Source organism: Salminus brasiliensis, chromosome 22 (genome assembly GCF_030463535.1).
Source record: "Salminus brasiliensis chromosome 22, fSalBra1.hap2, whole genome shotgun sequence".
NCBI lineage: Eukaryota > Metazoa > Chordata > Actinopteri > Characiformes > Bryconidae > Salminus > Salminus brasiliensis.
This window is the reverse complement of record NC_132899.1, coordinates 22,533,298-22,546,159: the sequence shown is the minus strand read 5'-3', so window position 1 is coordinate 22,546,159 and position 12,862 is coordinate 22,533,298. Positions and strand designations below refer to the sequence as shown.

The 12,862-nt window shown below is 40.4% G+C and overlaps 2 protein-coding genes across 2 annotated transcripts; one reads left to right on the top strand and one right to left on the bottom strand.

The window, feature by feature from the left end:
- The first annotated feature begins 245 nt into the window (after window positions 1-245).
- On the top strand, window positions 246-6,136 carry rpp30 (ribonuclease P/MRP 30 subunit). Its single transcript, XM_072668061.1, has 11 exons — window positions 246-522; window positions 2,113-2,168; window positions 2,271-2,327; window positions 2,437-2,502; window positions 2,614-2,682; window positions 2,794-2,883; window positions 4,283-4,399; window positions 4,500-4,529; window positions 4,653-4,690; window positions 4,777-4,856; window positions 5,792-6,136. The coding sequence occupies exons 1-11, from the start codon at window positions 441-443 to the stop codon at window positions 5,905-5,907; spliced, it is 801 nt and encodes a 266-aa protein (XP_072524162.1). The 5' UTR covers window positions 246-440; the 3' UTR covers window positions 5,908-6,136.
- Window positions 6,137-6,568: 432 nt separating this feature from the next.
- On the bottom strand, window positions 6,569-12,171 carry ankrd1b (ankyrin repeat domain 1b (cardiac muscle)). Its single transcript, XM_072667700.1, has 9 exons — window positions 12,145-12,171; window positions 11,605-11,721; window positions 11,354-11,479; window positions 11,096-11,203; window positions 10,889-10,987; window positions 8,054-8,152; window positions 7,853-7,951; window positions 7,670-7,768; window positions 6,569-6,655 (listed from the first exon to the last, which is right to left on the bottom strand). Exons 1-9 carry the CDS (start codon window positions 12,169-12,171, stop codon window positions 6,569-6,571), a joined length of 861 nt encoding a protein of 286 aa, XP_072523801.1.
- Window positions 12,172-12,862: the final 691 nt, after the last annotated feature.

Genomic DNA, 12,862 nt, shown 5'->3' with positions numbered 1-12,862 from the left:
ATTCGAGCTGCTGTATTCACTGCTGTGTTCGTCTGCCGCGGTCTTCTGTTCAAATCGCACCAATCAGAGTGCTTCCATACAGCCGCAGTAACGGTTGGGAGCGGAAGTCGTGATGATGTAGTTTTTCCAAGCTCAGCTTGAGGTACATCTTAAAGCATGGCCGTTCACAAATGAACTACAATCCCAAGAACACCGTTTCAAAATGTAAAACCACATGTTTACACCGTGCCCATGCTTCAGAAAGCTGAACTGCTAGCTAGCTGTGGGTTAGCACAGCTATAAGAAGCTACTTTGCTACAATATTTAGAGTTTTGCAGTATCATAAAAGGCTCATAACTAACTTTAAACGAGAGAATACGTTCAGTATTCATAAACAAGTTTGTTTTTTTGGATGTGTTGTACGTTTAGTTGGATGTTTACTACAGAGACCAGAAAGGAAGATGTCTGTGTTTATGGATTTAAACATCACCGCTGTCACTGACAAGACAAAGCTCCAGAGCACAATAGAGACAGCTGCTCACCGTAAGTTTCACTTTCAGACAGTTAGATACTAAACGCTGCTAAACGCTCTAGTACAGGTCTGCCGGGGCAGAGGGCAGGGAGCTTCTGTAGCAGCAGAGGTTGGGCACCGTTTGCTGATGTTTTCCCCTGCATGGACACAACAACTGAACCTTGTAATTAACTGCTGAGTTAAATCAGATGTGTTTTAGTAGGAGAAATCCCCAGAGTGTGTAGGGATCAGAACCTCCACGACTGGAGAGCCTTAAACCTTTCCTAAGATTACATTATAGTACTGGTTTCCACAGATGAGGTGGTATATTGTACTGGTTTCTGCAGACGAGGTTGTCTATAGTACTTGTTTCCACAGATTAGGTTGTCTACAGTACTGGTTTCCACAGATGAGGTTGTCTATAGTACTGGTTTCCACAGATGAGGTAGTTTAAAGTAACTGGTATCTATAGATGGGTTTGTGTATAGTACTGGTTTCCACAGATGAGGTTGTCTACAGTACTGGTTTCCACAGATGAGGTTGTCTACAGTACTGGTTTCCACAGATTAGGTTGTCTACAGTACTGGTTTCCACAGATGAGGTTGTCTATAGTACTGGTTTCCACAGATGAGGTAGTTTAAAGTAACTGGTATCTATAGATGGGTTTGTGTATAGTACTGGTTTCCACAGATGAGGTTGTCTATAGTACTGGTTTCCACAGATGAGGTTGTCTATAGTACTGGTTTCCACAGATGAGGTTGTCTATAGTACTGGATTCCACAGATGGGGTTGTTTATTGTACTGGTTTCCACAGATGAGGTTGTCTATAGTACTGGTTTCCACAGATGAGGTTGTCTATAGTACTGGTTTCCACAGATGGGGTTGTTTATTGTACTGGTTTTCCCAGATGAGGTGGTATATTGTACTGGTTTTCCCAGATGAGGTGGTATATTGTACTGGTTTCCACAGATGAGGTGGTATATTGTACTGGTTTCCACAGATGAGGTGGTATATTGTACTGGTTTCCACAGATGAGGTAGTTTATAGTAACTGGTACCCATAGATGGGGATGTGTATAGTACTGGTTTCCACAGATGAGGTTGTCTATAGTACTGGTTTCCACAGATGGGGTTGTTTATTGTACCGGTTTTCCCAGATGAGGTGGTATATTGTACCGGTTTCCACAGATGAGGTAGTTTATTGTACTGGTTTCCACAGATGAGGTAGTTTATAGTAACTGGTACCCATAGATGGGGATGTGTATAGTACTGGTTTCCACAGATGGGGATGTGTATAGTACTGGTTTCCACAGATGAGGTTGACTATAGTACTGGTTTCCACAGATGAGGTTGTCTATAGTACTGGTTTCCACAGATGGGGTTGTTTATTGTACTGGTTTCCACAGACAAGGTCATTTATAGTAACATCTATCCACAGATGAGGTAGTTCTATAAGGCACCCTTGATTTGTGCATAAGTAAATGGTGCAGGAATGTCTGTCCTAAATGTGGCTTAACTCTACCCGATTAATGTATTAAGTACATTTGAGACTATATCTAGTATTTAAGATGTACTATAAGTACATCTTAAAGACTATATCTAATTTGTTTCTTTATTTTCCAGTCGGCTATTCCACAGTTGCAATAAATTATGTAGTGGAGGGGCAACAGAAGAAACAGGTAATTCACTGTTCTTAATGTATGTCTGTGTATGCCAGAGATGTGCACATGGTAAATCATTTGTGAACTAATGTTGTTCTTATGTGTTAATGTTGATGACAGCAAATCCCTAAACCACAGCCCTTAGCAGAGCTCTTTGAGAAATTTCCAACAGTACAGGTGACTTGATTAAATTCTAGTCATAAAACATCTGTGAAGCATTTTGTCCATAAAAATGAGAGTCTCGTAATTGTTTTCAATTCCTGCTCTTACTTGCTTTGTCATGTAGGGTAAATCCAGACCAATTAAAGTGCTGAACCGTTTGACAGTTGTGGCCACAGATGCCTCTCACTTTGTAAGTGTAATTCAAATGCTTAGTGCTGATGCTGTTATGAGCTGAAATCACAAAAATCTTATGCCTAATCTGATTCTGTATTATTATATTCTGATGTGATGTCCACTGCAGAGGCCAACCAACGAATACAAAAACTTTGACCTTTTGGCTGTGTATCCCAAAACAGAGAAACTCTTCCATGTAAGTTAAATGGCTTTAGTGAATATGCATACATTTTGATTTGGAAAAAAATGATAAATTGTTGTTTTTGTTGTTTTGCTTATGTAAAGTTGTTGTGTCTTGTGGCAACAGGCAGCCTGCATGAACTACGATGTGGACATCATTTGCATAGCAGCCAATGAAAAGCAGCCTTTCCACTGCAAAAGGTCACCAGTAAATGGGGTTAGTTCAAATATATATAATATTATATCAGTTACTGTTAAGTTTTGGTTACACTATATGCTTAATACACATTTAGAGTGTAAACACAATGTGTGAGTTCAAGTGATTGACTCTTGCCATTTAAGTACAGTCCATACTGGGGTAGTGGTGGCTCAGCGGCTATCGATAACAGGGTTGTGGGTTCGATTCCCGTGCTTGGCTTGGCGTGCTGCCACTGTTGGGCCCTTAAGCAAGGCCCTTTACCCTCTCTGCTCCCCGGGCGCTGGAGTTGGCTGCCCACCGCTCTGGGTGTGTGTGTACTCACTGCCCCTAGTGCACTAGTGTGAGTGTGTGTTCACTACCACAGATGGGTTAAATGCGGAGGATACATTTCGCTGTACGGTTTACACTGTACAGTGACAAATACGTGCACCTTTATTTCTTTGCTTTTCTGACATTCTGGGGTTGCTTTCCTTGTGTGTTTTGGGTCATTTTAGAGCTTAACAGTGAAGCGACATTCCTATCCATTTATTCAGTGAGTGACTTCTGTCAGCAGTCACATCATCAGTAAATGGCAGTGACCTAGTTCCATTGGCAGCCATACGTGCCAATGCAATAACAGTGCCTCCACCATGTTTGACAGATGATGCGATGTTTCAGACCATGAAATGGCTTATCAGTTAACAGTCCATATACTTTTAAACCTGTGAAATGGAGGTAGTATGTAAACATGGCTGTAATTTAAAATATTTCATGTATAATATATTTCATGCATGCACACATTCCAAGCACACATCCGCTTAAATAGAGGTGGTGTATAGAGATGTATAGAGGCAAAATGACAAATACAGAACTGACATATGTACATATGACTATATATATATGTATTTTGATATATACGTATAGTGTGAATAGTGTGATTTAATAGCGTGCAATATTTTTACAAGCAAAAAAACAGTTGTATATAAAACTGTTACAGCAATATTTCTGGATGTAGGTGACCTTTGTGTTCAGCCAGCCAGTCTTGCAAGAATTGTACAGTTCGGTCAGATTTCGTGGCTGCCTTACAGTTCATTTCCTGTAGACTGGGATTTTTGCTAAACCAGTATGATTGAATGCTTTCATACACCTGCAAATTCAGCTACTTCCCCACCCAAATGCAATCACTCCTTTTTAACAAGCATTAACATCTGCTTTGCGACCCATTTTCCACACATTGAACAAGACTTTGCACTGTACCACCTCCTCCCAATCTAGTAGTAGTTGTAGCTGAATTTGCAGGTGTAAGAAAGATGTATTCTTGAGTCAAAGATCTTTCACTAAGGTTTTATACATTTTATATAGCTTTTTATCAAGAATAAAAATCAGGGAGCTCCTATTTCTCTAAGGATTGTGATAGTGTCGTCCCTCTTGTTTCTAGGCTATAGAAAGGGGAGTGTTCTTTGAGATAAGCTACGCAGCAGCAATCAGAGACCCCACCATGAAGTCGTACACCATCACAAATGCCATCAATCTAATATCTGTGTGTAAAGGAAAGGTAATGTATACTATACTCTTTGCTGTCACCAACATACAAATAGCATGATCATAAAGCCTGATCTGTTAAAGTTGACTGTTAAACTTTTTCACCTTCTCAGAATGTTATAGTGGCCAGTGGGGCAGAGATGGTAAGAGCACTGATTTCTGGGAAGAATAAATCTAACATGCAGGCATTCATTCCCCTCTTTTATTGTCAGAAGCCAATGTTTTTTTTCTTAAGCTGTCTTCTGTCTTTCTGTTTTTTTATTTAGCCTCTTGAGCTGCGCGGTCCGTACGACATTGCCAATCTGTATCCTTCACTGTTTGGGGCTGTATAGAGTTGTGTTTGAAGGCTTGTACTGTATGTGTCCGATTGGTCCTTAATGCAGAATCTAGAGGTCTAATATTCAGCCTCTCTGAGGGGGACTCTAAAGCTGCGGTCTCGACTAACTGCCGATCTGTTGTACTGCATGGAGGTAAATGACTTACGAACTCTATAATTTCCATTATTAATGTGTAATATAAAAATGTCTGTATTTATGTATTATTAATTTATGGAACTGATATACCATGACCCTCAAAATACTGTTGCATTCTCATTAAAAAAAACAACAACAGAACCAAAACAGAGCAAGAAAACAGGCCAGTTACAAACCCCAGTTACATAACAGTGATGTTTTATTTACACCCCAAAGTTGGCATAAAGCCATCTGAATATGGTGTTGTTGATACTGGAAAGCAGCACATAATCACATAGCCTGTTATCACTTGGAAATACATGTGGCTACACTAACCAGACCTTGTGACCACAACTTTTCTGTGCAAGGGAACAGGGAAGCTTAAACTCAGCACAAGCAAACAGAAGGGATCCGTGCTGGGCTAAAAGCTAACAATAGCTGACGCTTGCTTTTACAGTGTCGTCTGCTCCCTCAATAGAGAAAACTGGACTACCTCAACTGCCAAACTGGGCTAAACACAAATAATGAACTCTTACACACGTAAGACTCAAGAAAACTAGACCATGGGAATTGAGTAGGGGCAAGGCTAAAAGCTAACCAGCTACAATCTCTTCAGATTGCCAACAGCACATAGCACTGAGAGGACACCATGAGAGGAAAGCACTATCCGACTGTCCGGAATGATTATAGTGAGTCCAGAGAGTTGTAAATAGGCTTTAGTGTTAGATGACACATGAGCACAATATTTACTTAATACTTATACATCAAAGAAGAAATTAAAATCCTGGATATATTCGTTCTTTGTCACCTTTTTCTACAGTTTTACTGTAGAAAAGAAAAGTGTTTCTGACAGATTTCTGAATCCTGTTTTCTCCCAGTTGACTTCTCAAGGTAATACGTGCCATTTACAAGCATCATGCTCAGTCCGTTTTTTTATTGTTTGTCTATTATAGAAACCCGAGCAACAGCGTTGGGCATCATCCACACCATAAAGCGACCGCAGCCACCCAGTGAGCAGCCAGAAGAAGAAACTCCAGCTGCCAAAAAAGCCAAAACTGAAGTGCTTTAGTTGGGAAACCACGTAGGAGCAGAGCTGTGTGTTCTTCTCTTTGTCTACTGCTTGATTTACTTTTATTTGACTTTTATTTCTATATGGAGACTTTGAGGCTCATGAATTCCATAGGGCATGCATTCTTTTCAGTACTTTATTAAAAGAAAACAGAAGTGAAAATAATGTTTATTTGGAAAAATGGACAGAATTTCAAGCAGCAATTAGAGAAACTGAAACAATAAACAATGGAAGAAACAATCAAAGTCTCCTTAAGTGCTTTCAGCATGTAAATATCACCACAAAAAATGAAAAATCATCATATACAGTACACAAATAAAAGGGACCAAGTTCTAGATAAAGAAACAACTTCTAAATGTCATTAAAAATATATTCAGACATGCTGCCCAAAAATAACCCAACCTCCAACATTTCAGCTTTTAGCTCTATTCCTTTATAACCTTCACAATCTGCCACTAACCGTGACTCACTTAATGAGTCACATCACTTTGCCTTGCTTACCAGAACCTTCAAAATGACTTCATATGTATATACTTGCATCTTAAAAACAAGGAACTCTGTAAGCTCCAGAGTTTGTTCAGCATCGCAACGCACAGATTTTGACAGCTCATCCAAAAGTTTTACTTCTTGAAATCAAACACATGGCCTTGGGTAGAGGATGTTAGAAAGTGTGGTCCTTAAAGTTGTCCAGGATGGTTTTAGCTCCGCTTTGCCACTCCAAAACACTGTCCATGGGGGATTTCCCCTCCTGTAGATAACCATATGTCATATGTCAGTTTAAAAAGCAGGAATACTGTTTATCCCAGCATCTCTGCACCTTAAGCGTAAGGCAGCATTGAGAATCCCCTCATAGTAATAAATGATTCCTAGTAGTATGACCAGGCTAGGAAAAATCCCTCCCACTTTCCTTAGAAGGTTGCTTTCCTCTCTGGATACTGGAAAAACAGCACTCTAGAGACTTTGGTAACACTGTAGTCACATAGACATGCAGCATATCTCACAAGTATGGACCGTTTTGTTCATCATTCTGGCAAGACTGGCTTTTTAAAGACCCTAAGTCACTACCATATGATGCAAAATGCTGTAAGGAGGTCATTATACTGAAACATATGGAATATAATATAATATTTTATATATATATATATAAAAGTTTTTTTACATTTCAAAAGCATAAAGCGTCTTAAAATAGTGGGATATCATCTTAAAATAACTAAGAAATCATTAGTTAAATATTGAGAAAGTATACTAATTACTATCAAAATGACTCAGTATCTCATAATAATGACCTCGCGTCGCAAAAAAAAATCACATAGTAATTTATCTAATAATTTTTTTCTTTTTAATTGGTGGAAATGATTTTCACATTCATATATATATATATATATATATATATATATATATATATATATATATATATATATATATATATGTCAAATTCCCATCATGCCTTGCTTTGGCCTCTTTAGGTGTGTGTTCACAAAAGTGTCACTAGATGGCACCGTGCACGTTCTAAAGACTGAACAGCACACGAGTCTGAGACTATTCTGGGTTTTCAGGAGCTGTAGGTCATTTTCTGCTCTTGTATCTCAACTGATCCAATTTAACAAACACACTGAAGCTAATGATACTGGCCTTGAGCGCACAGAAGGAGCCTATTCCAGGCTAAACAGATTTACAACAGATGAAAATGTCCAGTGTGAATGTCTATTTCAGGACTAAGCATTATTTCCAGCTGTGTGGGAAAAGCTTTGGATACACTTACGCAGTTCTTCAGTTTCAGGTTGGCTCCGTGCATCATGAGCAACTGGATGAATTTGAATCTGTTCAGTCGGACGGCATCGTGCATTGGTGTGTCGCCCTCCTGAAAGGGAAAATCAGACTTGATGTAATGACCTGTGTTTGCAGCTTTGCAGAGACAGTGATAAGGACACAAAACATGGCTCACTCTGTCCTTTGCGTTGACATCCGCCCCGCAGTGTATAAGGTGTTCAGCACATTCATAGTTGCCTGTCCTCACTGCCACGTGTAGAGGAGTGCTCTGGAGCTAGAGGGCAGTGCGTTTAGGAAATACTCATTTGTCAGTATTACATCTGAGAGGAAAGATACCAGTTAATTATGAGACAGTCTGACATGAGCAGATGTTCACCTTGTCTCTGGCATGGAGGTTACCGTTGTGGTTCAGGAGCAGCTCGAGCACAGGCAAGCTTCCTCCACGGCACGCACAGTGAACAGCTGTGGCATTAAGCTGGACAGAAGCAGGAATGCTTTAGCAATACTGGAGGAAAGCACACTCAGACACTTTATTGTTTACAGTTTGTGCTGGTTAGTCTCCATTCCAATGGTTTTTGCCTCATTCCAATTCTCAGCATCTATATACTCGCCAATCACTTTAATAGGAACATCTGTAGACCTACGTATTCATTATTGGTCCTTTGTAAATGTTTAATAAACTTAACAGAGGATCACTAATGCAACAACAACATATCAGTGCAATAGCAGCAGTGAAGCATTTGAATACACTGAAGTAAAGATCTTACTGTTCTGTTCTGTTCTGTTGACGCATTACTGACATTAAGTAGATTTAATATGTTACTTTCATGAAACTCTTTGCATAATGCAAAGCACAATCTTCATCCTGGCCCTTATCACAACCTTAAGATCAACCCACAACCTAATCCTAACCCTCATCCTGACCCTAATCCTAAAATTGACCTCAACCTAAAATCTAAACCTAACCCTCATCCTGACCCTAATCCTAACCTTGATCTTAACCCAAAATCTAAACCTAACCCTCATCCTGACCCTAATCCTAACCTTGACCTTAACCCAAAACCGAATTCTAACCTCAACATCAACCCAAAATTGAATCCTAACCCTCATCCTGACCCTAATCCTAACGTTAACCTTAATCCAAACCCTAATCCTTGTCCAGAACCTATCCTAGCTCTATCCTCAACCCAAAGCATAATATCACAACCTTAAGATCAACCCACAACCTAATCCTAACCCTCTTCTTGACCCTAATCCTAACCTTGACATCAACCCAGAATCTAATCCTAACCCTCGTCCTGGCCCCAATCCTCACCTTAACCTCAAACCAAAATCTAATCCTAACCCTTATCCTGACCCTAATCCTAACCTTGACCTCAACCCAAAATCTAAACCTAACCCTCGCCCTGGCCCTCATCCTAACCTTAACCTTAATCCAAAACCGAATCCTAACACAAATCCTAACCCTAAACTTAAAAACCAAAACCAAATCCTAACCTTAACCACAATCCAGTATCTAATCTTAACCCTAACCCTGGCCCTAATCCTAACCTTGACCTTAACCCAAAACCAAATCCTAACCTTAACCTCAACCCAAAATCTAATCCTCCCCAGGTTAAATTACAGGCTGGCGTCAGCAGTATGTCTGTAACAGCTGTGAAAAACAGCTGTGGAAAAACAGCTGAATTTAAAAGGAGACTTCTGTTAATAATCTACTGACTGTTCAGATGATGCAACATCTTTGGTCTTTCCCAATCTTTTTGGTCACCCAATCATCTAATCAGCCAATCGTGTGGCAGACGTGCAATGCATTAAAGCATGCAGATACAGGCCAGCAGCTTCAGATACTGTTCACATCAACCATCAGAATGGAGAAAAATGCAATCTCAGCGATTCTGAATGTGCCTTGATTGTTGGTGCCAGACGTGGCTAATTTGCGTATCTCTAGAACTGCTGATCTTACGGCACATCACAAGGTAGGAGGGCTACAACAGCAGAAGACCAAGTCGGGTTCCACTTCTGTCAGCCAAGAACAGAAAGCTGAGGCTGCAGTGGGCACAGGCTCTCTAAACTGGACAGTTGGAGACGTTAAAAACCTAGTCTGGTCTGATGAATAGCGATTTCTGCTGAGGATTACAGAAGTGGTGTAATGGTGTGGGGAATGTTTTCTTGGTGCACTTTAGGCCTGTTAATCCCAATCAATCATTGCCTGAATGCCACAGACTATTGGAGTACTGTTGCTGAGCATTTGCATGCATTTATTGCCACAAGTTACTCAGCTGCTAACAACTGCATCCAGTTTGATAATGCAAAAAGATAGACATGAGTTCACTGATCTTTCCAGTCTATCTGAATGCTAGAATGGGAGGTTTGTAGCATGAAAGTGTTGTGGTATCCATTCTTTGAATAATTGAGGCTATTCTCAGAGCAAAGGAAGGCGCTGCTAATATATTAGAATAACATATATCCAATAAAGTGCTTAGTGAGACGTGTTTTAGTGTAGGCAGTACAAGACAAAAAAAACTGGCAACCCAGTGTACAACATAGCAATGCTGGATAGAAATACAGCAACAAGATAGACCTGCTTTATATATTAACATGGTAGAAAGGGTGCTTTGAGGAGAGCAGCATTTTCATTTCTCGTCTGGAGAACTGATTTACCCATCAACACCTGAGCTGCTATCACACCAAGTTACAGAGTGAAAATGGCAGGCCTTGAATAGCAATGAGCAAAGCATCTGAAATTGCACTGTGTGTCTCATACCAATATTTCTGCATTTTAGGGACCACAGCCACGGTAAGCTGGAGGCTTGGGAGCCTTAATATGTGGCATTGCAAAACAGGAGGCAGATTTCTAAAGCTGACCTTCAACCATTCTGTGACCTCTAATCATTTCTTTTCCATGTGGATTCTGTTGGATGGATCTGTTATTTATGAAGAACAAGCTAATGTAGGAAATGTGTTAGTAAATGCTGAGCAAAACCCAGGACAGTATTTCATAAAGCAGGGCTTCTTGTTTTATCTGGATAACTTATCTGGCCAAATGGGAGGCTTGTGTAGTAGAAATGCCCCTTGTCTTTTCTCCAATTGGGGAGACTTGACTTAGCAGCTCCAATTCCATAGCATAGTCAGAGGAAGCATAGGAAATACCTTCATCTTTGGGGAACTCGGAATGGATAGAACAGAAAACATGGGACATTTTGGACTATACCTTATCCTTGTTTTCAATGAGAGCTCCAGCTTGGAGCAAGCTCTCCACAATCTCCACATTGCCTTCTGAACAAGCTCTGTGTAGAGCTGTACGGTTGAACTATAGAGATGGATCATGAGAAAAAGAGAATGGTTATCAGCACTGTGGGGATTTCAAAAGCGAGCTAAACTGTTTGGATCATAAGAGATGATTTGGGGTAGGACTTACATTATCACACGCATTTGGGTCTGCACCCCTGGCGAGATAACTCTCAATCATTGGCAATTTGTTGTCCACAGCAGCCTTCAGGAAATCATCTTCATCAACAAAATCACACTGTGGGAACAACCCGTACGAGAACATCTCATCAGGTTATATCTCAGGATATGGAGAACATATTGACAATGCACTTCATTTGTATAAGCAAATATGAAACATTATCAAGGGTTCTTATGAGGCCTAATAATCTTGACCTATCTCTCTCACCACTGTTTGAGATGCTGGAGGTGTTTTGCGCTCAGATGTCCTCCTGGCTTTTTTCTGCTGCCGAAGCTCTGGAATCTTCTCGAGGTCCCCAATAAGGTCTTGGTTTAACTGGTCAGCGTTGTCAGTCTGCAAAGTCAGCCAAATGCAGTTTAATAACATAGCTCTGGGTTATATTTGAGGAGTGATTGCCGTTCCATTTATTTACTCACCTACGCATGTAATCCTAATGGAATATCGGTGTTAACACTCACCCCCCTGATGTCAAGGTTACTGTAACTTCCCAGCTTATCCTGCCTCTCTTGGCTGATGGACGTCTTAAATTGTAAAGTGTCTGCTTCTTCGGTAACTTCACTTTTCTTGTCTGTAACCTTAAAACGAAAGAAGAGCTCTTAGGTGAAACATGAATGTGTCTCGTTCTTATTTTAGAATCTCCCCGGATGGCATGTTAAATTCTTGGAGGCTCAGGAAACATCATGGATTTACAGCCCTGACTGAAAACATAGACTTTGGTTAATCCAAGGGAAGATTTTGAAGACTTGAGACAGTTTCCAAAGCTTCCCAATCGATTCTAGACAGTTTTGTATTCAAGAAAAACAAACCCATGTAACATACAGTAAAAGCATTAGTGAACGCTCAAGAAATCCCAGGCAAGTTTTTTTCATATTACCTGGAAAACGAAAGCCAAAGACATGAAGATACCGGCTGACAGAAAACATTAAAGAAGCTTTACTAGGTCTAGACATTGCAGAAAAACACCAACCATGGTAAAACAACAATGCAGGTGTACCTACCAGCCCTTGAACCCGTAGCACTCCCATGTCTGCAGTGTAGAGTGATTGGAAGTCCAATGAATTCACTGCCTGATGATCGCTCATGTGTTCCAAACTGAATTGCACTCAAGCCCAACATCTCTTATATATGCCTTTTGGGATGGCACCAAATCCGGTTTGCCCCTCCCCTTCTCTAGCAAAGCATGCTGTCATCAGATGTTGATGCTCAATAAGATGCCAATCATGTTTTGAAGGGTAAAAAAAACCTCAGAAGGTGCCTCAAGCTGCCATCACCCCTCAGTGTCAGGAATGCAGGGGAAACACGAGTGGGGCTGACTCTCAATGACCACCATCTTTCAGCTCACGCCTAAAGGCATCAGCTGACATGGGGACATGGTCATTCTTGTACTTGCTCCATTTTATTAGGCTTTTAAACCAAATTTGACCTTGTCAGCTGTGAAGAGTTAATGGACTAATACAAAAGCCCCCAAATCACTTACAATAATATAGTGACATTAAAGCAGCATTATGTAAAATGATTACCTTATCATAACAGCTTCAAAATTGTGTTGATGCTGCACTGACTGTAATAGAGGGAATAGCATTGCTATCATTGCTACTCCTGGCTCAGCACACCACAATATTAAAATCCTGTAATATTACTATGCAGTGCCAGTCCACATAAATCTTTCACTTCAGAAGCCGATTCTGTATCTCTGAGCTTGTGAAATGCATGTGT